General features: G+C 34.4%; 1 protein-coding gene across 1 annotated transcript in view; it reads left to right on the top strand.

Annotated features, from left to right (window-relative positions):
• The window catches only part of LOC106468685 (PDZ domain-containing protein 8-like), a 118,757-nt gene that overhangs the window by 81,512 nt on the left and 9,772 nt on the right, over window positions 1-27,473 (top strand). The window contains exons 10-11 of the mRNA XM_022397050.1: window positions 350-453; window positions 17,263-17,430. Coding sequence (XP_022252758.1) covers window positions 350-453; window positions 17,263-17,430 — 272 coding nt within the window. The remainder of the gene's footprint in view (window positions 1-349; window positions 454-17,262; window positions 17,431-27,473) is intronic.

The raw sequence follows: 27,473 nt of genomic DNA on the forward strand, positions 1-27,473 counted from the left end.
TCTGCTGCTGGGGGGGGGAGACTGTTTATCGTCGAGTGAACAATGAGCATGCGCAGTTATTCTTGGGGAAACGTTCTAACTACGCATGCTTATGCAGCAGGTTCTCAGTCAGAAAGCGTAACGGTCGAACATACAAACAAGCAGAATAATAAGTATAGATTATTTCTGCCCTCTGTTACATGAACCAATAACAGCATCAAAATTCAGCTGTATAATGTCTTAAGAAAAATTACACAGGTAAAAATAAGTTTAATTTTTGGCTGTAGTCATAAACAGATATTTTATCACAGATAATAAATTTCTGATATTTTTTTATTTTTTTGGATTGAGACTTTTGCTTTATTTTCAGTGAAAAAACAAGCTGATCAAATCAATCTACAAAAACAGGAAGTGACAAATACTTTTGACAAACATGTTATGTCATCCACAGATGAAGATTCAGGTTCACCTAAGGTAATTTTTGGTTTTGTGTATTTGTTTGTACAGTTGTGGATCATAATGCTTGCAGTTAAATTAAGCTTATTTCAAAATGTGTGGTACTTGAAAAAATCATAGCTGCTGCATTAAATTATAACAACAATCAACATAAGTTGTGTAATTAATATATAGTTGTCATTTAAATAATTATGTGTGTGTGTGAAGTTTATTCAATGATACAAAATTGATGTATGAAGATTTTTATTGGTAAGTTATATAATGACATTATTAAGAATTATTTTAATTGGTGTTAAAATGCTTGGGTTGCAGCATGGTTTCATGTTCAACCTTTGCTACAAGAAAGATAGGAAGCTTAACAGAAACTGATATTCAGTAAAACTACAAATAACATATTTTAGGGGATTGTTTCCACTTGACAGTCCAGAGAGATGATTCGTAGTTTAGTATTACACTGAAAACGTCTTATTTTAGTTTAGCTTTGTAGTCAGTCTTACATAATTTTAATTTTTGATCCTAGAATTTTAAACATTTAATTTTTTTTTACATTAGTTTAATAACATGTCAGAAAAAGCTCATGAAATATACATAGTACATGAAGTAAAAATTCTGTGATGGCACTAGTGACTTTATTATAGATTTCAGAACAGCCGAAGATGGTGTTTCTCTGTGATATGCCATATTTGCAAAACAAGGTTACACTTTTTCATTTACTTTAGAGTTTATTTAATACCTTTTGAAATGATAAGATACTGACTAAGCAAGGTTTGATAAAATATTATCTTACTGCAAACATAGGATTAAGCTTTGTAATTTGTTTAAAACATCACTCAGAACTTTCATAATTATAACCAGTTTTAAAGAAAGAAGTGAATTTCTAATGTTTACTTACTAATTTTATAACTAATGCTAATATTGCATGTGGTCGGCTTTCACTCTGAGTAACTTGAATTCTGTGGGTTACGAACTTCCCACATTTTTACTTGGATACTAATGCTCTATTTCCATGATCAACCCAGCAAGTTCCTAAGACTTTATATTGAATTAAACACTCTTGTATATTTTGCTTATTTTTCTAAGGCTCACTTTTATCAGTTGTGCAAAAACTTGTGGACCAAGTGATGAAGTTTCTTATAAATTTCAGTTATATAAGTTTTTCCCCCATACTGCAATAGCCTGTCTGGATCTTTCTGCACAGCTGTATTGACGTCAATTGAATTATCATGTAAACATCATTCTTATATTTATAGTACTTGATGGTACTATGTGTCTGCTATCCTTTTTATCAAGATATAAATGTTTTTACTATTGTTTTTTGCAATTCTTAGTTGGAATACTGAAATTCATTCCAGTAACACATTAACGTTTCTGGTTTGGAAAAACATGCACAAATTGGATTTGTTAATTAGCAGTTAGCTGACTTTTTTGAAAGGAATATAGCATTTTTTTTGCAAGTTTGGTATTGTTTTTCTATTTAAAGCCAGGTTTGCACACCTTTAAGATAGGGATTTGCACAGGTTCAAGAGTTGTTGTAGCAGTTCCAGTGGTGTAATATAGTAAGATCCAGTATTAACTTTCATAATTTATGTCACTTAACCTGAGTGAGTTGACTAGTTTTTCATATTTTGTTTTTCAGCTTTACTTTTAACTTTTATTTATAGAAGGGCATTGTTTACCTAAAGTAAGTATTTTGCAGTATTTTGTTTAGGTTTTAATTTGCAGTTTGACTAGCATTGAACTGTAGTTTAAATTTTATTTTGGAGTTTGTTTAAACATTATTTTTGACTAATTTTAACCTTCAACGTCATGTTTAGGGTTTAGTTTAAGTTACAGGATGGACACACTAAGCAGATAATAGTTTGTAAATAAAGATGTCACATTACTCTTATCAGTTCAATGTACACCATTGAACACTTGCACTTCCTTGTTTTTGTGATTTATTGTGTTATTGTGATTGAGTTTGTGTGTGTGTGTGAAAATAAACATTTTGGAATTTGTGAAACCATCAGTGCTGAGTCTTTTTTTTATATGATCACATTTTTAGATTGGAAAGATCATTATACTCCTGTATTATACGAACATCCAGTTAGTGAGCGTAATTGACTGCTCTTCAGGAAAATGTTTTATCAGGAATACCACACATTTAATTGTTATACCCCTATGTACATCAAAATTCACATTTATGCTGTCAACACAGAATCTGGCTTTTCAACACCAGCTATAAATAAATGCTTTGTTATTAGTCTGAAATTACCATGTACTTCAAGTGTACAGTGCCTTTATTTATAGAACAGTCTGTCCTACCTTTCCTGTTAAGGAAATAAGTTATTATTTTGTGTTTGACAAGCTTGCATGCCCGACCCATACAAAAACTGACACCTTACCATGTACTTTAAGTATACAGTGCCTTTATTATTAGAACAGTCTGTCATAACAATTATTATTAAGGAAAATAAGTTATTATTTTGTGTTTGACAAGCTTGCTTTTCATGCAAATTTGAGCAGAGGATAAATTTAAGATGAACACTGTTTGTAATTGTTGAAACAACATTCAGGTTCAGTAGTTGTGTATTTTATTTGTTGCAGATCATTTGAATATATTGGACATGTTACTCATATTTTTATAATTTTAGAAGCAATTAAAAATCTTGTCTTTATTAACTGTTCTATCTTTTTGTACTACCTGGGAAATTTGCTGTTAATTAAGATCCTTTTTAAGGATCTTGTTTACAACAAAATGTCTTGTATGAGGTGCTCTGTGCAATTTGGAGTTTCATTTTTTCACATCTGTATATAACACTTAGTTGTCCAAATGTTCAACAAACTAAGCTCCATAACTGTCATAACTAGCACACTAGCTGCCTTTTAAACATAAACTCAAAATTCTTCTATTGCTTTTTTTTTTAATAAGACTAGAATTCATACAGGATATATCAGTATTTATATGTTATATTTTATTCTTGCAATTACATAAACGATAAATATTTTAAACCCCATACAAATTATATTTTAGTACTACTGTTTATTTCATATATGTTTTGATAACATAAAGAAAACATATCTTTCACTTCCAATACAATATGTAACCTCCATGTAGCTTCCCTGATTCAGTGCTGCCCACTATATGGAAACCTTTTTGCTCACCACTAGCCTTGAGACTCCCACATAAAATCATGTGTTTCCACATGATATTACAGCTCTGTTGCATACAAATAAGCATGCTACAACCCTCCATCAACAGGAGTGTGACACACACTCCTAGCACAGCTAACTCCCTCCATACTGATTGTTCAATCATCACTTCTCGCTTTGGCACTTATATGTAAAGACATGTTGTTGTTTTTTCACTTGGGAACTTTTGAGATATAGGCATTTTTTTAATGGAAGTATCTACAATAATATCAACTGTTGTGGAAATATTAAATATGAATTTTCATTTTCTAACATTTCTGCATCTGCAGAATTTGTAGCCTTTTATTTCCACATTAATTCATAAGTGAAGGTAACTTCCTCTTTGTCTGTTGAGAAAGTGACAGCTAGTTTGCAAATGGAGTCTCTCATGTGGCCTGGATGTTCTTCTGAAACTGGTATACGTCCTCCTATGTATCCCAATCAGGACATTAGGGATTTAGACAGTTTTTGCCTACTTACCTTTGCCGAATCTTCTATCCATGCTATTGTGGATCTACCTAGGATCTTTTCATAAGTTCAGTACATGGTTTTTCAGGAATATTTCCTTTTCTCTCTCTCTCTCTCTCCTGACTCTTATGATTCTTCTCCATCATTTTCTAATTTATATCCTGCTTCTGACTTTTATGTTTTGTCTCAACTTTGCTCTGGTGCATGCATTCCTTGTCGTCCTTGACTTGTTGCCACATATGCCTGAGCTTAACGTCAAGTTGTATTCCCTTTCTTTGACTCACAATCTCTGGAGTCTATTCTTCAGACATGGGGATCAGATCCTCTATCTTCTGTTCAACTTTCTCAGGTTCAATTATCCTGCCCTCATCTTTCACTCACTACCCTTTTATGCTATTTTTCCTTCATTCACCTTATTCCTAATGCAATCCATCTTTCCCAGAGGGTTTTTTAACAGATACTCATTAACTTATCTTCTCTACTTTGGTGCATTTATTTTCCTCAGCCTTGTCACTTCATAGTTGCTCTGTTGCTGGGACTTCTTGGGGGAAGGACCCCTTCTTGCTCAGATGCATTTGCATTCCTCTTATCTCAGAGACCTTCATCTGACTTCTTTCCTCTGCCAAGGAGCTTTTGATTAGTTCCTGACTTTCTGGAATCATGTTGAGGCAGCACATCAACATTCTTCCTTATCCTCACTGACTTCCCATCTCTTGCAAACTCCTTCTTTACCTATTTCTGCCTCTGTCCTCCCACTTTCTTTCCTCTCCCTGTTCCACCTTCTCACTCCTCTGCTCCCATCCATATTTGTATTGTTCATAGACTTCAGTGCTGTTAGTCTTAGCAGTGACTATCCTTTAGTTTCAGGGACAGTAGGGGCCCATTTAGCTCAGTTTGAAAATCTTTGGTATCCATTTGCAGCCAATCTTTGGGTACTTAAAGTTCTGTCAGAGGGCCTTACCATTTTTTTTTCCACTCCTCCTCCCTTGTTTCCTGTTCTTATTACTTTCCTTCCTCCAAGATATCCAGTTTCTCACAAGCATCTATCAGAGTCAGTGTTGGAACTATTGGCCAAAGATACTATTGAATGGGTTTCTCATCTTTCTCCAGGATTTTATTCCCATCTGTTTATCATACCCAAGAAGACCATGGATTGGCAACCAATCATTGATCTTTCACATCTCAATTTGTTTCATGGCTTACCTCGATTTACCATGGAACTTTTCTCAGCCTACAGTAGTCTTTTACTCCAAGACTTTGGTTGAACAAGGTGGATGCCTCAGATGCTTATTTTTGTATTCCCATTTTGGTTTGTATGCTGTCTGTTTATTTTTGAAATATATCACCAACAAATCACAGGCACTTACTGTAAAGAATCCAGACCCATACAAAATCTGACACCGTACTTGGATGCTCAGCAATGCTTCCAGGTGTCCTCACGTCACATTCTGCACCTTTTGCTTTCTTTAGCTGCTCACTTCTGTCATTTGTTGAAGGAGATTGTTCAGGCTAGCATGTGGACTACTATTTCTACCATCTGGTTGTTTCTTCTTCATCTGGCTATAGGCTACTTCCAGTCACCATTCTACACACCTCTTTCCAGCTATAACTGGGTAAGTTATTTTTCTTATCCCTTTATAGGGCCCTCTTATGCCTCACAGGAACCTGCTCAGTGGAAAGTGGTGCCTGCCAGTCTACTTATCCTAAATCTGCACAGTGTACAGCCATCAAGGCCTGGTATAGTGCTCACTTATAAGATGGTGTGTTACACAACACCACTAGAGGTATTCTTGTAGTCCTTATTCCCTTAAACAAGGTCCAATCCAGACTGTACCTACTCATGGACAATCATAAGTAAAGCAAGCAGCAGATTTCTTCCCATCGTCCATGCCTAAAAACCTAGTGCTGGCACACAACAGTACAGCAATATCACATGGAAACATGTGATTTTAGGTAAGAGTCTCTAAGCTAATGGAAAGCAAAAAGTCTGTGTATAGAGAGCAGCACTGAATCAGGAAACTTTGGCTTTCTATATATTTTTAGGTATGTGAGGAAAATACTTTTTACATGATAAAGAAAATCAGGACAAAGGGAATGACCTCTCCCAAAACTGCTCTTACTTCTTTACCAAAAGTAGGCTGTTAAAGATGACTGTAAACATTTTTATTTATAAAGGTTATAAATTTTATGATTAACTGGCCTTTGCAAGTAGCTCTGAACAGACTTTGCAAAGCTTTTGAACCTGCATGGACTATTTTTCTGGACCTGGATCTGTCTTCATCTTTCTGGCAAATGACTCAAGCTTTGGTCTATTTTACTCTCTGGGTTTGATTGTGATGTTTTAACTGGATTGTCTGCTGTAGGATGAAATGGGCTGGGATTAAAATCATACCCACTTTCGAAAGTTCTGTGTGATGCTGTTTCATCCTATGTGGGGGGTGCTGAAGGTGATATCAAATAACTGACATTGTGTCTGAATCTTTGATATTCCCAGAGCTTTGTTAGTGGATTATTATGATTTAGCTTTAGGATTGTCCATTACATCTGCTTCCATTGGCTTGGGAATTGTGTGCACTATAATTGCACCATAATCAAACAACTATTACACAATGTCATATAAACATTGTATAACAAATTATCACTTGATAATTTGAAAAGCAGTGAATCCCATGTTATTTCATAGGGTTCTTACACTATTTTTTGAAGTAAAATGAAGGACTTTAAGCACTTTTCATGACCACAAACATTATAATGTCCAGGAACAAAAACCAGTAAGCCTAAAATTTGTAATAAAAATCACAAAACTGGAGATTTTTTTTTATCATATTACTCTTAATTTGTGTATATCAGTTTTTGTTGTTTAAACCAATACATATGAAAATGACTATTTTGACACAATATGTAAAAAAGTAGGTGTTACATTTGAAAATGCAAATTTTTGAAGTAATGTGTCACATGCAGTTGCTGCTGCCTTACACTCAAACACAAAGCATATGCACAGTGGTATGTTGGATACCAGAAATCCCTACAGTTATTAAAACATAATAAAATCATTATTTAAATACAACATTGAAATAGAAACACTTATTATTTTATCCAGCAACATTTTGGGCAACTGCTCCTCATCTGGCTTAATATGATAGCATAATACCTCTTAAAATACAGCAAAATTATATTAGAGTTTGGAATGGATAAGTTAATTTTGTGTTCTTCACAGTGATTTTAGTTTATTGCATTTATCTCCCAAAGTTTTGCATATTCCAAGTCTTTTCACTATGATGTCAAACTTAAGAAGGATTTTCAACATCTCTAAAGCTATACATTAAGCTTATGTGTTGTTGAACATTTAGAAACAATGAAAGATGTATTCCCTTTTCATTCAATTGCTGTAAGAATATTGTTTACACTTTTCCGGGCATGTTATTCCAACAGGCCTAAAATTTGTCATAAAGATCATGTTAACTGCAGGTTATTCTTTATTATTCTACAAAGGATAACTTATATTTTATTATATTAGACAATTAGTATTGTTTTACCTGTTTATGAGTGCATTTACAGCAGTGCTGGAGGCTTAAATATTGTATCTATAACTATGCAGTTACTGAAGTGCATTGCAGCCAACCAAGGAAATCGTATTTTAATTTCATTTAAATGTGGAAGTATTTACGTAAAAAGTATGATGTTAAAATATAAAATTTTACCTTATTAAAACCTTATATATTAGTGTTGTACTTCATCATTAAATGAAGGGATTTGAATAACTGTATCTCATTTTATTTATGAAGCAAATGCATACATAGTTATAGTAAAAACCCAGTATTTTGGATATTCTACAAAATGCCTTAATTTAAAGTCAAACAACAAAAAATAGAATAACATCACTTTACTTCATAACAAAGATTTTGATAATTATAACTTTATTTTAGAAAGTTTGAAAATCTTTAGCAAATAAATAAGAAGAAACTAGAAAATGTGCATGCTTATTTATAATCTTCCTCCATTGACTGAAAGGGTTTATTCACTTAACTCACCAGAGACAGATGTGTAGGTTGCAGCAGTTGAGTCAAGAATATACAACATAGTTTGCAGTACTCTTACTGTTTTCTGATCCACAGACCTCATTAATCTCAAATTTTTAGGTCAATACGAGGCTGTTCGGTAATTATACATTGTATGCTTCTATACACATAACACACTTTCACATGTCTTGTGATCACTGTAGCTCATAGTGTGATAGATTAAGCTGAATGAGAACATGATAAAGACCACTACAGCCCATATTCTGTTTTTTAGTTGTAATATAGCCATTCTGTAGGCTTGATTTTTCATTATTTTGTCATAATATATCTTTTGATGTACAGTGGTTTTACCCAAATGTTGTTGCACAAATTTAAGCATCACCAAATGCATATCTTGTCCATGTATCCTTGCGGGCACTGTGATATTACTGATCTTTACTCTGTATCCATCATCAGGTATAATAGGTGTTCATCAGAATTGGCTTGGTTGGGCTGCACAACCTTCACAAGCATCTGATGGTCTAAATAACCTGTTCTGCCAAACGTCAGGATATAAGTGATGTGGAAAACTTTATATTTTCACCACACCTAACATCCAGCACAATCTATGAACAGCTTGTAGTTTACTTGGATCCTTTATCTTTGTGGATTTATCCAGTTGCTCTGAATGGTGTTATCTGTTGTTCAATCAACACATCAGCAGTGGACTGCAATAACCAATGGATAATATTTAGCATACTTGGCAAAGTATTTCAGTAACAACCAGCACACACTGGTTGCATTACACAAGTTGTTAGCCAACATATCCTTCTCCCTTTCATGACCCATTTCATTGATGCATGGTCTACTCAGCTGGTGAATTTCCAACTTTACCAAGAATCAAAGTAATGTTCAACAAATATTTCAACTGTTTAATAGTTTTCAAGAAAGGTCCAGCTATATTCAGAGTGACTCTCTACAAAGGAGAATCTAAAACTCTCTGTAAATAGAGTTTTCTTTAGCACTGCGAACTTTCCCTCTTGAAAGTACATGTAGAACAGTGTTTTTACCAACTCTCAAAACCTTTTATGAAAATGTGACCATAAAAAACATAAGTTGGCACAAATGAAAGAAACACACACATGGTCTTAGTCCTAAGATCATGCAAAAACTAGGGTATCTACAACCTTAAAGTTCTGTGGATCACTGCTTGCATCACACTTTGGGAACCACTGTTGTATGGTTTATAAAAGTGGTATACAACATCATCTTACACTCATAATTAATTGCTTTTACAAATGCCACACATTATATGTATTCTTATGTGTTCTTCAATCTGTGATGAGCATGTATCATCTTGCTGCATGATAAGTAATGCCTCAATTAGATCTGGATCCTTTAGCTTCTCCTGCTGAACGTCTAGATGTGTCATTTGTGGAATTCATTCACTAAGGAAATTATTCACATTTCCACGTCAAACAGAAATAAAAACATACATTTACACAAAAATGTGTCTTACAGCTAATTTATTTCAGTAAATGTTGTGGTCTAATTTTTGTTGTAGGAAACAAGTTTATTAATATTGGTTTGAATTATTGCAAGATTTGATGTGTTGCAATATATCTATTCAGAGAGGTTTCTTTTGCATGCTGGAAGCAACAGTCATAAATCAATTTTTAATTTGTTAACTGCTCGAATATGAAGAAAAACTTTCTTGTCAAGTATTCACTGAAAGGAGGGAAACATATTTTTGTATTTTTGCCAACATATGATTGATGTATTTACTAAGTATAATTAAAAAAAAGACTGAAAAATAAATGTCTATTTAAGAACAAGGTCAGTTCCACACAGAATATCTGATGTACACTTTGATGATCTGATAGTCAGACATGCTGCTCTCACTCATCTGAACAGCTCTCTAAGTTTCTTCAGGTGGTCTTCCCATTTGATTGTGTGCAATATCTTTCTCATCATGTGCTGAGTTGACTAAAAAAAATAGCATCATCTTTAAGCGTTATCATCCAGATGATATCCCACTATCGACTCCTGAGCCAACTTCATCCCTTGATTCTGTTATTCTGTTAGTACTGTAATCTGTTTAACTTCCCCAGTAGTACTGCCTTGATAAATCTGGTACAGCACTCCCTTCTGATCGTCTATTCTGTAAGTCCCCTTGAAGGGTCTTTCTTCTGGGCTTCCTACTATAGTTCCCATAGACCTATGTTGGGGATGTCACTCTTCGAGACTTGTAGGGGCTCAGTGTCTTGCATGTTTTTCTTTTCTTGAGCTCTTGTGGTAACTGCAGAAGCAAAATCAGTCTCCTTTCTGTCTGGTTGCTCCAAACTTCTACTGCCAGGTATATTGTCAATCACCAAGTCATAGATGGGTGCCTTCGTGCACATAGCCTCAAGCTTTCACATATAGTATGGAGTGTTCACCTTTATTTTTGCTATGGGAAACTTTTGTCACTATCGCATCAATTAGCACACACAGATATACCTTGCCTGTCATCTGGTCCTCAGATACCAAACTGGTTTTCACTGCTGCACCAAGTGTCTTGTAGGACTTTCATTTTCTGTCCCTGACATAGCCCTCACCTAGTGGCATGTTGTGCTTTGTTGGCACCTCTTGATGTTCTTCACATGCTCCAATCACCACAAGCACTGTTGACTCATTTGCTAACTTGAGCTGGCCATTAATCATGCACTTTTTAATCATGATGATAGCACCTCCTTCTTGTGGTGAATCTAACAAGTTGTCTTGATTTTGTTTCTTCTGGCAATAACATTGATTCAATTGTTTATGCTTTTTATATGCTGCAAACGTTTTATTACAGGGACGTTTAAAGGGGATACTGTGAAATTGGAAACTACCACCAAAGAATTGAGCATTCCATTATGGAAATGACCCCTGCAAAGACTGACTTTTTCCAAGACTATATTGGACCAGAGGACATTATTTCAACTTTGCAAGAAAGCAAATGGAAACTGAACTGCCAGGAGGAAGAACCAGAGATAAAAGATCACAGGTTTAAAACATTCTAGGGGTTAGCAGAGATGCTTCTAAAACAAAATTGCATATTTCTTAATGCACAAATGGATACTTTTATTATTAAAAGGCTCAGAGGTAACAATATGTTATTAATCTTTTTCTTTATGAAAGATGTTCATGTAACAGCACCTGGACATGCTACCATATTATTGCCACAAGATTGTCAGTTGGTGTGTAATGGGAAAGAAATAAGGGTGTACAGTTTGAAAAACTGAAGTTTAAGTTAGGAAGAAAGAGGCCACCTCAGAATGTCACATAGAAAAACAGTTGCTCCAGACCCATTAGAAAAGCAGGATGAAGCACTAGGAACAGCTTTGTTAAAAGGAATGAGAGGACAGGAAATACATTGTTTTGAAGACCCTGTTCTTATTAGTATGTCAAAAACATTCAGAGAAGAGACAGTTCCTTGGAAACTCCAAACTGGATATCCAAATTTTAAAGCTGTGACAGTGAAGAACATTGCCATCATTATGGCAGATATGCATTCCTTATTAGACAATGGGTAGTTAACTGATGGTATCATTGATGGATTTCTCCTGACAAGAACTTCAATGATGAATGTCACAGAAAGTTATGTAGACATCTGTGTATTTTCCATACGTCTAATGAAATCAATTCATAGTGGCTGTAGAGTTGATTTGGACATCCATGGAAAAATGTGGATGTCATGAAAAAAGGCATCTAGATTTCTCCAAACCATTTTGTGGGAAGATCCAGCTGCTTTATGTTGAAATTTCTGCTGCTGCTTTTGGTGGTGGACTTTTATATCAAATATAGCATATCTTTTCCCATTTGTCTGGTAACCTCCTGTCACCTTTGGTGGGCTCCTATTTCTGGTCAGCCACCACTGGTTTCAACTTTAACGGGATATTTTTGAACTTGCCAGTTATACTCCCTCCATGGGCTTCCATATACTGTTCTGCCAGCTTGATCATCTCATCCACAGGTTTTGGTGCTCTCTTTTAGGAACAGTGACATATCAGTAGAGCATGTGATTGTGATCTGCCAGTCTCTCCTCTCTTCTTTTTCAGTTTGTGTTCTTATTCACTCTGCCTCTATTTCCAGGCCCCTTTTCTTCTTTCTATCTTTTGCTCTTATTCTCTCATTTTCGAGTCTCCCCTTTCTTCTTTCTATCTTTGTGCTCTTATTATCTCTATTTCCAGTTTCTCCTTTCTTCATTCTGCCTTTTTTTCCTTTCTTCTTTCTGCCTTTTTTTCCTTTCTGCTTTCTCTCCTTGTGCTCTTATTATCTCTATTTCCAGTCTCTCCTTTCTTCTTTCTGCCATCTTTTCCTTTCTTCTTTCTGCCATTTTTCCCTTTCTTCTCTCTCTTTCTGTAGCTTCTGTTGTTGTTTAACAAACTCTCATAGATCACCGTCTTTGAGTCAAAGTCACTCACGTCTGTCTGCTTACCAAAGTCAGTCAACATTGTTATATAGTGTGGTTTTGATGTCTACAATATTTTCATCACCACAACAGTTGTGTATATATAGGCTTATTTCTACTTCTTCTACTGTATAATCCTGGCTGGCTCACCAAATGCCAGATTTTTATTGTATATGTGGGCTGAATACTTTACTGTAGGTGTCTGTGACTTGTTTGCAATAAATTTCAACAATAAACAAAGAGCACACAATGCACTTCTTTTAAAATAACATATTAAAACAAGTCAAATGTATATATATAGAGATATTCACTACACAGTTAATCACCACAGTTGTATCTAGAACTTTAAGTAATTGTCTCTTTTTATCAAAGACCACACAGGCTGGTTCAGTTACCTTAGAACACAATTGACAAGAAAAAATATTATTCTCTACTCTGTTGTTACAATACAATCTGAAATAATTTCACTTTTTAAAAAAAAGTGCCACTGTAAGCTTTTTATGGCTAAATTTACAAACACAGTCTAAATCAGCTTGACTGTATCTCTCACTAAATTTGTTTTCTTTCACTTAACTTCTTTCAACTACATTTTGGAGCGTATCTATAAATAGCTCAACTGAGTCCTAGAACTTGCTATGCACTATGGGATATTATGATGTAACAATACTCAATCAAAACAATGAGAAAAACTTAGAATGTTCTAGTAACATGATGCATTAATACAAATGCCAAATCACAACGATGGAACTATACAACATATGATTCGTACACGGTTATGTAAACAAACCTGTGATAAACTAATGCTTCTAAACATAATTAGTTTTAATACTTGCACTATACTTAAATTAAAATAGTTATGTATATCTAACAATACTTATGCATTTAATTTTACCTAGACTGTTATAAAGTATGAACTATTCCAAACTCCATTATTTTTTCCATTTAAATAATGCAATACTCAGGGTTTAAGCTAACTTTTAAACTTCATAGTCATTTGGTTAACCTTCTCCATGTGGACAAATCAAAATGTGTATGTCACCACATTTTAAAAAGCTATTTTCAAAATTTAATTAAACAACTGTATTATAATCTTATGTCAATAAAATTGGCATCATGATGTAGTTTATAATTCAAACGTTAATATTATTGTGTGTTTTAATTTCTTAATTTGAAAGAAAATGTTTTAAAAAATGTGAAATATGTTTTTGTATATCATAATGCATGTCTTTTTTCTGGTTTCATTGCACACTTTATATTTTATTATGGTTACTTAATTAGAGACTCGATTTTCAGAAATTTACAAGCTAGCATATAAAATAAGACCTCCCACCTTTTTGATTTGCTAAGATATCAATATATTTTGCAAATCTACCAGGGTAGTCCCACCCACTACTCCATTCTTTTGAGACCTCTTGTCTACTCATGCCTACCTTAAGTACATGTTTATTACCAATAGAAAGAGCACATTACAAAGTACATAAATCTGATAGTTGTTTGAAATTGGCTTGAAGGGGAAACTTTTAATTTGATGGGAATTTTGAATTCTGTTGACTAACTTGTTGCTCTGAACAGAAATTAGATTTTTTTTAACCTACATATACCTAAGTTAGAAAGCCAAATAAATCACAATGGTTTTATGTATACAAGCGTAGTCATTTAATAATATTTTGTTTTTTTGAAATACATCTTTGAAATCTACAAAAATTAACTTGTCTTCCCCTCCCCTCCAGAGAGTAAACAAGGCTTAATCAAGTATGACCAGCAGGTACAAATCAACATCATAACATCGTTCGTTCTATACAATTTTTCTATACAATTTTTACTTATTGTTCTATGTTTTAAGAAGAATAACTAAAAATTGAACATTTATGAGTAAATAGTAATAAAACATATTTCATATTTATAAGCACATACACATTTTGTGCAATTATACCGCTAAATTCCAACCACCCCTGAAGGTTAACTAACATCTGTTATGTATCACAATTTCAAATACTCTACAACTGAGTTAAATTGTACTTTGGATTTAGTAGTTAAATAAATGCCGATATATATATATATATATATATATATCCAATTTATGATATTTGCCAACAATATTGATACACACAGTTTTCTTTTTTTTTAATATGAATATATTTTAACACACAAACAGTAATACAATTTACAATAACAGTTATTACAAACAGCTACTACAAACAATAATTTATAAACAAAAGTTCCACAAACTTGCAAGCAATACAGTCTTTTTTTCTAGTCTGGAACTTCCTTGATATCTTATCAAGGGTTCACAATGAGTGAATTAATTTCGAGTTAATGTAGATACTTACTAGGGAGCTAGCTAGCTCCTCACTGATCACATACCGATTTTTTTCTACTGGTTACATGAGGTAATGTTTTCGTAAAAGTACTAATGTCTGATGTGAATCCACTGAAGTTAAGTGGTTTGTAATGTTCAAAATTTATAAATGTTCCTGGTCAAATATCTGAAGTGTCCTGATTAATAAGCATTATAACAATCACAGTTATAGCTTACAGAGTTTATAGCATACCAATTACAGCAATCCAATAGTAGATACTGTTTTTTGGCGTGTCTCATTGATTATATTTATAGGCATGTGGAGAGTTTCTCGAAAATTCTGATTACGTAACAAAACAAAGCTACACTAGCATTTGCGTACACACGTATATTGTTGATTCTTACACTCGAGAATCTTCTACAACTTTATAGAATAGGCAGGAGTTTCACAATACATATTTAACAGTATACGTTATGTACATTTCTGAATATAAATTTAAACAAACATTGATATTAAAATAAATATAGAATAATAAATCTGTCTCACATCTACTAAGTTTACTGGATTGGCCTGGTCTTTGTAAAAATCCATATCAAAAACATTTTCTCACACTTTTATTACTTTAGAGAAATCTCATTACAACCACTGCACTATAAACAAGCCAATGATAAACTCTGGAAAAGTTCTAGTAATTACACTATATGAGCTCATCTGCTATTGATGGTGACACATAAATAGTTTAATGGCAGGAGTGGTGATTCATTCATTGCTTTATGTTTTGCAGGTTCCTCCTTCAACTGTAGTCATTAAGTTATACATAGGAAATAGATATGAAACAGTTAGAAGTAAAAAATCTCAAGAAAAGCATATTGGAACTTCATGGTCAATACTTAAAAGGATAAAACAGTACTACTTACTTTATTTCACAGTTTTTAACCTTTAAAGCTTTATGGTGGTTATGAAGTTGGTCTTATTGACTGATCTCATATAGATAAAATATATAGTTTTTCTGAGAAAAAACTTTTGATATATGTTCAGGAGGTTTTACAGATTATGAAGTTTATAAATTTTCAGATGAAGAAAAGTATTTTTAATCTTGATAATGAAAATCATTTTGATTTCAGAGTAGTCACATGGTCAGTGTAATCCACTGAGTCAGTAATAAAGTTTGAAATTTTGACACCAAACTTAATTATTCTCTACCCAAGCCAAATAGTAAACTATAGGAAGTTGTAGATGTCATGTAAAACAAAAGTCTAACACAAGTTGCTTCAATTTATAAACTTTTTTTTTGAGAGTTTGTTTAGTATGCGTGTACAGAATCTAACATTGTCACATAATGCTTTTAACTCATCTTAATTTACTAATACATATAGAATCACACCCTGATATTCTTAGTTTGTGTCTTTTTACAGGATATTTCTAAATGAGGACTGAATGTTATGGTTTGATGCTATGTGTAGTAGTATATTATTGTATTTATTTGTTCTATAATATCTTATTCGTATCATAAAAACAAACAGGGATATGGAATTTTTGAAAAACTTCATGTAAGGGACAAAACCCTAGAAAATCTACTTGCCCCTTCTCTGTCCCACAAAGCAAACAAAAAAAAAGGAGAAATGGATAAGCCAGACCTATTAAAGTATTAACAATTGTATTTTATATAAATATGCAAAACCAAGGCACACGGTAATGTGTCATGCCATATTTCAAGGCAATCCATTAAGAAATAACTGAGATATAACATCTCTAATTTCGATTGAGTTTCTTCCTTTTTTTTCATTGCACCAAAAGTATGGAAACTTTATTTGATAGAAAAACACACTTTTATGGATTGTTTTTCAAATTTGGTACATTCTTTACAATCTACAACTAGGAGTCTCATTTGGTGTAAATATAAGCCACGTGTGCAAAGTTATTCAACAAGAACTGCTGAAATTTAACAAAATATTTTGTGCATGCCTATCCAAAACGTCTCATGAGCTATCAGTCTAACATTTCTACTACTGTATATTTTAAAGAATCTGGTTGGTACTGTAAAGTATAGGTTCCGAATAACAGGGTTGCAATCCTAAAGCTAATGTGGTTTAATATCGAGTGTCACTTTCTTACTTGCTGTAGTTTGTTGGTGTGTATTAACAAAAAGTCATGATATCTAATCAAAAATGCCTTAAGTGTGAAAAAAAAGGTGCAGCCAAAAAATCTAAACTGGTAGTTACACTTACAGCATCGATAAGAATTTTACACCAAATATCCGAACATATAAAAAACATTTAATTACTTTTTTTTTAGATTAACCTCTATATTTGTTTTAATTATTCATGCTTCAAAACATTTTATTAAAGGTATTATTATAGTAAAGACTGTGTTACATTAAAATTCTACTTTTTTAAAAGTAAATTGTCTTTATTTATAATGATTAAACATTAGAGTATTTTATTTACTCTAACAGGTTAGGAGAAGAAAGCTTCAGAATTTATTATCCAGTCTGACACAGACAAAGACAACTTTGCCTAGAAGTGGATCTGTTCATAATCTCGCTCCTCCAACAGAACAGCATGCACCCCTGTCTAAAAGTCTGCCACCATCTCCTCAACATTCACCTGCTCAGAGCAGAAAGGTAGCCACTTATATCTAGACATTTGTCAGTCTGTTCTATTTAGAAATGTGCTAATTTTATATTTTTCACTAAGGTATCTACATGTTTCACTGTACTGTCAGAGATTAATTATAATATTAATAATAATCAGCTATTTTGATAATTGACTATATTTAATATATGGTATTTTTTAATGCATCAGAATAACATTTTATCTGGAATGCAGTTTATGATACAGTAAAGTATGCATACTTTTCTCACAAAATTATATACAGTGACTTTATAATACAGCCCTTTCAATTTGACAGGTTTCTTTCTACTGTGAAGTTGACTATACTGTATGCTTCCATCCAAAACTAAAAAGTAAACTTGGGCTTATATTAAACTTTAACATGTGTGAGTAACCAGGAATATGCATTTGTTAATTTTATGGCTTGTTAACTCAATGAAGTTTATATGAGAAAAATAGAAGGCAGTCAGATTTCACAGAAGAAAACATTCATTTTATTTATTTCTTTACACCAATAATAATAATTAAAATAATAGTTTACTGACTAGGTACATTATATTTACAAAACTGGCATTTTAAGATTTGCTATACTGTCCTTTATTTTTTTCAGGGTCTTGGTTAGCATTTCTAGATCTTACCTATACTACAAAAGATTTCCTCAGAAATTAACTTTACTATTTTTACTTATTATTACTTTACTTAAGTTCAGTCTTTACATATTATTAATTCATAGAAAGATAACTTATGATAGAACTGAATGTTGATTCATAGTGTAAAGCACTGCTAGTTCAGGTTGAGTGCTGAAACAAGGATTTGGCTAACATTTCTAACTCATGGCTAACCAATCTAATAAAGAATTGTTTGTTATCATACACTAGGGTTTTTTGTTAATGGATTAACCCAGTTCTTTCTGGTGTGGGATGATGCATAATATAGCTAATAAATTGTTCATGGAATTTCCACAAGAATTCATGATAGCTGCTATCCCACACTGTCCTCCGTATACATAGACAGCAATTTTGATATTTGAAATAAAATACTGTTCATTTAGCATAATAACTACTAATAGTTAATTATTTGTTTTTCCTCTCAAACTAAACTTTTTCAAAAGTTAACTTTATCAGTACATTTTTTGTTGCATGATCTTGAGAGCAAAGTGTCTTTTCACATTTTAATTGTGCAATACTGTCTCCTCTCTTTACATTCAGTTTATTTCTTCCTAAAGTAAACAACACCACTTTTACTTTTCATTTATATTCATTATCAATTACTTCAACTCCTACATCTATGAAATATTTTACAACTACATTCCTTGACATTACTCTCTGTTTGTTAGCCTGGCTTGAATATATCACTATGGCCTTTGTGTCAACAGCTACTTCAACATCTCATATTTAATGTATTTATCTTGTAATGCTACCTAATCATTACTGTTTTACATTTATCTTCATTTTCTACTTTAGGGCTTGTTTTAACAAATTCATACTTTTTGTGTAACTTTTCATACTCATATAGCTCAGTTTCTGTAACTTTTGTTTAATCTATTGACTGTATCGTTTCTGTTTAACCTTATATTTCTTGTATTTCAAAATTCATAAGGACTTGTGTGTTTCACTACTCTAAATAGGCCTTTCCATAATTTAGGTAATTTCTTAGTGCTTTGTTATTAAACAATGGGAGTAGGTAACAATACTTTGTATTTTAGCTAAAGATCACTAACTTTTGCTTTTTATTGGCCTGTTTCACAAAATTTTGGCATTTTTAGTTAAGTGCTCATTTGCTATTTTGAATGCTGATTGCATCATTTCTGCTTTATGGTCCTAATCTAATACATAACTAACTTTTCTTGAGGCTAATATCTTTTGCATTAGCAACATTATATATCTGCCATGTAAGAAAAAGAAGGGACCCTCCATAGTAGACTCATTCGTGTTGATTCTATAAACTAAATGTAATAAGGGAACCTGCTCTCCCCCCCCCCCCCCCCCTAGATACAACATCTGTGAAGGTCACAAAATATCCATTTTAAATTTATTATGTATTATTAAATGTTAACTTTATTTCTTTAATACATTTTTTTGAAAACTTGTACAACTATCGTTTTAATCTTAATAATCCATAGCTTTGACATGAAATGGAACATTTAAACTTGACATTCTTTGTAAGAGTGTGTTCTTCAAATGTGGACTAGTCTTATGTTTTTCACATACAATAAATGATTGACAAAAGTTCTTAATAACTTTTCCAATACAATACATACCTTTTCACACACAAAAGGTTTCCCCAATCTTCATCTGCCCTCTAATACATTAAAAAATTTATTCTCACTTGACTCACTAGCATATATATTCAAGCTGCTCATTTAGCATGCATAGTACATACAATGACCCTCCACCAATAGGAGCACGACACACTTCTGGAACAGCTGGCTTCCTCTGTGTTATATTTCATGTACCTCACTTTTTTGTTTAGCACCATATGAGCCAGAGATGTTTGTCACTTAATTTCAGTGTTAAATATTGATTACATTTTTTTTAATGTGTATGCTTTCATTCTACCTTTCATTATGTCACCAATGCAATTAGCTCCATCTGCTATTCCTCTTTAACCCCTACTTTCTCGATTGACATGACACAGTTTATATGTGTATTTAAATTTTCTGAGTGTGACTACAGTTTTTGTTTGTGGTTTGTTTTTGTTGCTGTTTCTGACGAAGTTTATTTGATTTGCACATAGCACAACTTCTCAGGACACTGGGACAACTTTATCTGCTGAGGAAGTACATGCTTTGGTTCACAGGGAGATAGAATCTTACTTTCAGCTGGTGTTTTCTTCTTTTCAACGTGACATTGTTTCTGAAGGAGAAATCATTCAAGTTTCACTTTGGTTGTCATTGTTCAGATTTTTATACCATTAATTTTACCCACACCCTTACCGTTCCTCTATTCTGACCTCGGTCCTTTCTCCCTGGGACCTATGTTGTCAGTGACTGTGTTCTGGCTTTCACACCTATTTCCCTACCTTCCATTTCCCACCTGTATTTTCATTCTGATCCAGATAGGCTTCCTTATCTGTTTGTTCCTTCAGGTGTTATGTTGTACATTCTGCCTCCTTTTGACTGACTCCCTATTCCTTGGAACCTATTAGTTTCCAATGTTCTGTAACCATGTTACTCTCACTTGTTAGGTTAGTCAACTCATCCAGCTGGCTTATCCGGACTTCTCCATGGAAGGTTGCTGTCTCCAAAATGTCTCTTTACATCAAATTTGTCACATTACTATGTCTTTAACTGCTTCTCCTTGTTGTCCTTTGAAGGAGATCATTCGGCTGAAATGTGAAGTACTCCCAATACTTTTGTCACTCATTATGAGCTAGTTCTGGCAGTGACTTCTCCTGGTAGATATCTTCTTCCTCCCTTGGCAATTCTACACATGTACATTTGCCTTTGCCTGGGGTAAGCCTTATTGCTTCCTTTCATCTATGTTATATTTTCAACTTTCCTTATCCTAGCATCTTCTTTATGGATCCCACGTTGTAGCGGATGTTGCATGGTTAGATGTACTTCGTCTCAAACCTGCACTAAACACAGTAATTATATAATATCACTCAAGGACTTCATTAGTAAAGCAGAAGGGGATTTCTGCCCATTCCAGCTGACCCTTTGTTTTTGTAATTGGGTTTGGTCTGCTTTTCAAAATAGGGAAACACAGTCACTCATTGCACTGTCTCCTGTGTGACATATCTGCAGACTCTCCACTGCCTTTTTATCCCCCTTTTTTTTCAAGTAAAGAATGAGAGTCTTTACCACTCTCAGTTTGCAGTTGCTGGAGTGGTGGACAATGGAGGCTTTCTCCTGAGTGTTACTATAATTATGCTCATTTCTCCACACAGGAAAAGAGGGTGAAGCTGGTTCTCTACTGGTGCTTCCCCCAGATGTTTTCTGCCTGGGCGGATCACACTCAATAAACAATGATCAAATACTATTTGGGGCCAGCCTATGTGGGATCCTACTGGTTATTCTGGGTTCAGGATGACAACAGCCCCTTCCTACAGTTGTGTGCAGTTGATGCCTCTCTTCTAGTTAATTCCAGTTGAAAAATGTTTTTCCTGCTTCTACAATTGGGTTTGAGAGACTTCATCTGCCTTGTAATACCACCAATGGGATGTCCATGCTGTGTTCCTACGTTGGGCAAATGCTGTTTATCCTCCTCATAATTCTGGATGCAGAATGTCTTTACCCTGCATTTATGCTTGAGTGAGTTCTGATTTTGCCCATTATACTGGTTACAGCATTCCCTGTTCTTACAGTTGAGTTAAGGCAATGCCAAGATCCCATAATGCCTTTCCCATAATTGTTCCTGTGTGTTTCTTGTGCAGACTCTGTGATGCTATGCTACTCAGACAGCTTGCTTTCATGGTTCATGTTCTTGTTTGCTTCTTTCATGGAGCTTTTTGATGTCTCATGACCTTTCCCCCCATCACCATTACTGTTTGGATTCACCAGCTTATTCAGTTGGTTTACTCTTCCCTTTCCTTCCTAGATCACTTTCTTGATCGTGTCTCATTACTTGCTTTATATGGCTGTATCCTTCTCTTGTGGATATTATTTCCCTCCAGTTGTGATTCTCCATGCTCTTGGTTCAACTCTGCCTTGGGTAAGTTTAATTTTTCTGTTATTTTTTGTTTTCCAGGGGCATCTCCTTGTGTCTTCATTACATAATTGGTATGTGTTTGGGAGTCCTTACCACTTTCCAATACCTAGATGCTCGGTGGTGGACTGTAGAGGCTTCCTTGGAAGTGTAGCATACATATACTAACATTATTTCTTTCTATAATCTCTTGAAAAGAGGGTAAAGCTGGGAACCCTTTCTCCTTCTTTCTCTTAGGTTGGATGTGGGGGGGAGTTGGACCAGCCACTACTGGATTCTCCTCATAATGCCAGTTGAAACTGGTAGATACCCCCATCTCAGTAATTCTGGTTGCAGGATGAATTTTCCTTGCTCCTACGGTTTAGCTCAGGGGACTTTGTTCACCTCGTAATGCAAGTTGTGGGAAATTGATACATTGTTCCTACTGTTGATCAGATGTTCCACATCCTTTTCCTAATTCCAGGTGCACATGGTTTTGTTCCCTACTCTTGTGGTTGAGTAGTTGTTCTTTTCCTGCTCAGAGTACCAGCTACAGGAGGAATCCCTGTTCTTCCGATTGAGTTGAGATTCACACATTGCCCCATAATTCTGGATTCAGTTTGGTATATGACTGATGTAGATGTTTGTCCGGTGATGGCCATTTGCTTACTTTCTCATTGTAATTCTGGTTGCTTGGAGTATGGCACTCTGTTTACTTGCAGTTGAGGTTAGTGTGTATCTATTATTCATGGTCTGCTTGCCCTGGCCACATTACATTGTATATACTCAGTTGATTTTTCAGCACATTCTCCACCTCATAATACTAAGGATGAGACATGGAACCTCATCTGTCTGGTTGTGGTTGGGAAGAGTCTTGTTTCAATGTCCTCTGAGGCCTTTCATTACTTGTTTGGTCCTTGATGTCGCCTGTTTCATGACACCTCACTACTAGGGTGAAGGGCAAACCTGTTCCAGAAATGGTGTGGCGCCCTCATGTGTGCTTTCATTCAATGACTGAGTACACCTGTTTGATTCCCTGTGGATGCTTTCCATAGGGGAGTCTCTTACTTCTATGCTACGCCGGTACCTCCTCCTCTTCAATGTGTGATTCCACCTTTTGTGTGAGAGGAGAATAAAAAAGAAAAAACATAGGTTATTTTGGAAAAAACTGAAGAAGTTATCATTTTGCTACACTGAAAATAGATTTCCAATAGACACTTACTACCCTTCCTCCCCACTTCTGGTGTTTTTCTATTTTTGGGGTGCCTAATCTTGAATGTGAGGTATACAAAATGTAATACAGAGAGAGCCAGCTGCTCCAGAAGTCAGTGTCATGTTCCTGTTGGTGGAGGGACAACACATGTGCTGTGCATGCTAAATGAGCAGCTTGAACTCAAGGGGTATATATATATATATATACACTAGTGAGTCAAGTGAGAGTAAATTTTTTAATGCGTAGAAGGCAGATGAAGATCGGGAAAACGTTTTGTGTGATGGGGGGTAAGTATCTATTGGAAACATATTTTCAGCATAAGAAAATGATAACTTCTCCAGTTTGTCCAATAGAACCCATTTCTTATTCTTTTTTATTCTAAGAACTTATGAGTGTAAGAAGAATATCTAGTATGTCAACCCCACTACATCTGCCATATCTAGTGTTGATGAAGCCTTTTGTACAATACCAGGGTGCCTGTGGGAATCAGGCGAAATGGGATACAACAGAAATAGTAGTCGCCAAGGTGCTATCTTTTTGCATTTGTTAAATGTTCTGCCAATGGAGTATAATGATAAGTACTACAACTTCCTTTGTTTACATTTTTGATCAATTTGACTGACCTTGTAACCACCATAAAAATTTATTGATTAAAAAATGTGAAGTATATTGAGTAGTACTGTTTTATTCTTTTCAGTATTGACCATGAAATTCCATAGTACATCTATTTCGTATGTTTATTTTACTGTTAGCAGCTGAAGAAGAAACCTGCTGAAAATAAAGCAATGAAACACTGCTCCTGCCATTAGACTGTTTACGTGATCCCTTCAGTAGCAAATAACTCATGCAGCACAATTACCAGAACTTTCCCACAGAAATAATTGTAATTCTGGCTCCAAGAACACAATGAGAGAGCATTTATTGGCTTGTTTACAGTATAGTGGTTGAAATGAGAATTGTTTAAAGTAATAAAAGTATGAGAAAATGTTTATGGCATGGCTCTGTACAGTCTGGGCCAATCCAGTAAACTTGGTAGCTCTTTGGATGTCAACTATCTTCCCAGGATGGTGGGAATTTATTGGCATAGGTGTAAAAAGTTTGTATGTGCTGAAGAAAATGTATATATATATTTTATTATGTACTCATAAATCCCAAATTTTGAGTTATTTTTCTTAAAACATAAAAAAATAAGTAAAAGATATATTGAAAAACAATGGCTTCTAGTACTTACAATGTTATGAAATTTATTTGTGCTTGTGCATCATACTTGCTAAGCTTCACCATAAGCCTTGTTTGCTCTCTTAAGTGGAAGGGAAAGACAAGTTAATTTTTGTATATTTTGAAGATGCATTTTTAAAAACCAAAAAATTATCAGATGGCTGTACTAGTACACATAAAACCAATGTAATTTATGTGGCTTTCTAATATTACATAATATTTTATGTAATAAAATATAAACTGAGCAATAAGATAAGGAGACATACAAAAAGCATTAACTTTTTTCTTTAACTCTCTCCTTACTGTGTCTGCTGAATGTAATGCACAAACTGCTGCATGAATCTTTTGTTTTTTCCATTGGCATTCTAACCTAATAAGTTTTTTCTTTACTCTTGATGAAACTTCTGCCTATGTTTTCATACTAATGGTACTAATATGCTAAATAATTTATTTTTTAATTAAATACTGCACCTAAGAATACAGAGTAATAATATGCACAAAGCAAACAATATCCTCTACCTAGAACAATTTTTCTGACTTTCTAATTTTACGATTAGAGCCTTTAAAAATTTAGCTAAGCTTCTCCATGTGATTCCTGTGAGAATAAATATGAAACTTAACCTTTATTAGATATATATGACTCTTTCATTTAAATTTAATACAAGCATTATGATTTAGATAGTTATAAAGCATGAGTGTTAAAGTTAGTATTTATAGAAGTGATAATTTATCGCAGGTTTGCTTATGTAACTGTTTACGAATCATTTGTTGCATAGTTCAGTTGTTGTGAACTCATATCATATTACTCGAACCTTCTGAATTTCCATCATTGCTTTAAATGACTATTGTTACATCATAATGTCTTGTAGTTTATAGAAAGTTCTAGGCCTCAGTTGGGCAATATATATGTATATTGGCGACCAAGTGAGGTTACATTGCATGTGAATTAGCCATAGTGGGTGATTTCTTAGGTTAGTATCACAGCTTGTATTGTAATAACAGAGGTAAAAGAGACTAATTTGTCTTGTCAAAGGGTGTTCTAAAGTAACTCAACCCATTTGTGTGAACTAGGATGAAAAAGAGACAATTACACTATCCTACCAAAAGTCATGGGACACAGGTAGTTATGAATAAAACATGTCTTTATTCCAAGAACTTAATAGCGTATTGGCCCGTCTTTGGCTTTAATGACTGCTTCAGTATGTTGTGGAAGACTGTCTATTAATTCCTGGTAGAAAGCTGGTGATATAGTGCTCCACTCTTCCTTTAAAGCACTAGTAAGCTCCACTACTGAAGAGGGCCGCCTTGCTCTAATTCTGTTCTCCTGTTCATCCTAAAGATGTTCTATTGGATTAAAGTCAGGGCTCTGTGCTGGCCACTGCAATCTTCCAATGTTATTCTCTTTAAAGCATGCATCCACAATCCTTGCTTTGTGACATGGAGCATTATCATGTTGGAAGGTGTAAGGGTCAGTACCATAAAACTGCCAAAATGTAGGACACACAGAATTGTTCATAACATCAATGTAGGACTCAGCATTCATGAATCCATGCACCATGAAAAGTGGACCTAAACCATATGAGAAGCACCCCCAGACCATGATACTGTCACCTCCAAACTTCACTGTTGGGATAACACACTGAGGTAATAAGCGTTCTCCAGGCATCCTCCATACCCAAACACGTTTACCAGACTGGAAAAGTGTGTAGCATGACTCTTCGTTCCACAGAACTGATTTCCATTGATCCAGGTTCGGTGTGCCTTGCCCCATGCCAATCGACAGTGTGCATTTGTTTTTGCTATCAACAGCTTGTAGGCTGCAGCTCTTCCATGAAAACTCATGGCATTCAGCTCTCGATGTGTCTTGAAAACACTTATAGGATTGCCTGTGTGTGCTTGCATCTCCAAACACAGATTATCTAGGGTTTGACAGCAAGATGAGGTAACCAGCCTTCTCAAGGGCTCATTGGCTCTTGTCAGTCAGTATTTTATGCCTACATGGTCATTTCTTGGGCTCATTGTCACCTGTGGACTTCCAATTCTTCAGCATGTTGCCAACTGCTGACCTGGGAATGTTTAATTGTTGTGCAATAGCATGTACAGACATTTTCCCCAAATGACATCCACCTATCATTCCCCTCTGAAACTGTTAGCTCTTTCTGTATACTTTTGAGCGAACCACTGATCACCTTTATAGGCCAAACTATTTACATATTTCATTGTCACACTCATTTTCCTGCAATCAGAGGTGTGTCCCATGAGTTTTGGTAGGATAATGTATTTAAAGATCTGGATACAACTGTGATAACTGTGTAACGTATTTTTATACATACATTTATTACCATTAAATCAGAGACACCTACTGTAAAGAATTTGGTCATTTAGCAAGCCAGTCAAAATACTATAGAGGTAAACAGTGGAAGAAATAGATGTGAAGGACAGTAGAAGTAGGCCTATATATGCATAAACTGTAGTGATGGCAAAAATAGTGTAGAAATTACAGTCACACCATATAACCATGTTGAGTGATTTTTATAAATGGTTAGAGAGAGGTGTGCAACTTGGGCTAAAAAACAGCAATCTATGAGAGTTTGTTACACAGCAACAAGACCTAGAGAGGAAGAAAGACTGAAAGAAAAGAAAGGAGAGATTAGAAATAGAGAGAATAAGAATACAAATTGAGAAAGAAGAAAAAGAAAGGCAAGGAGAGGAGAGACTGGAAATAGAAAAAATAGAAGCTCCAATTGAGATTGCCAAGCTCACACAACAGAAAGATGAAGGACTTAAGAATGATAATGGAGTTGTGGCCTTTTGAACCAAGCTGCCAAAATTTGATTAACAGAAAGACGACATGGATACTTTTCTGGAGAGATAAAGATTTGCCCAAAATCAGAACTGGGACAAAGGCAACTGAGTAGTCTGTCTCAACCCACTTCTCACAGGAAAAGGTCTACAAGTGTATGCCGGCATGACGTACACAAGATGCCATGGACTA

The sequence above is a fragment of the Limulus polyphemus genome, unplaced genomic scaffold, assembly GCF_000517525.1.
Source record: "Limulus polyphemus unplaced genomic scaffold, Limulus_polyphemus-2.1.2 Scaffold3112, whole genome shotgun sequence".
NCBI classification, from domain to species: Eukaryota; Metazoa; Arthropoda; class Merostomata; order Xiphosura; family Limulidae; genus Limulus; species Limulus polyphemus.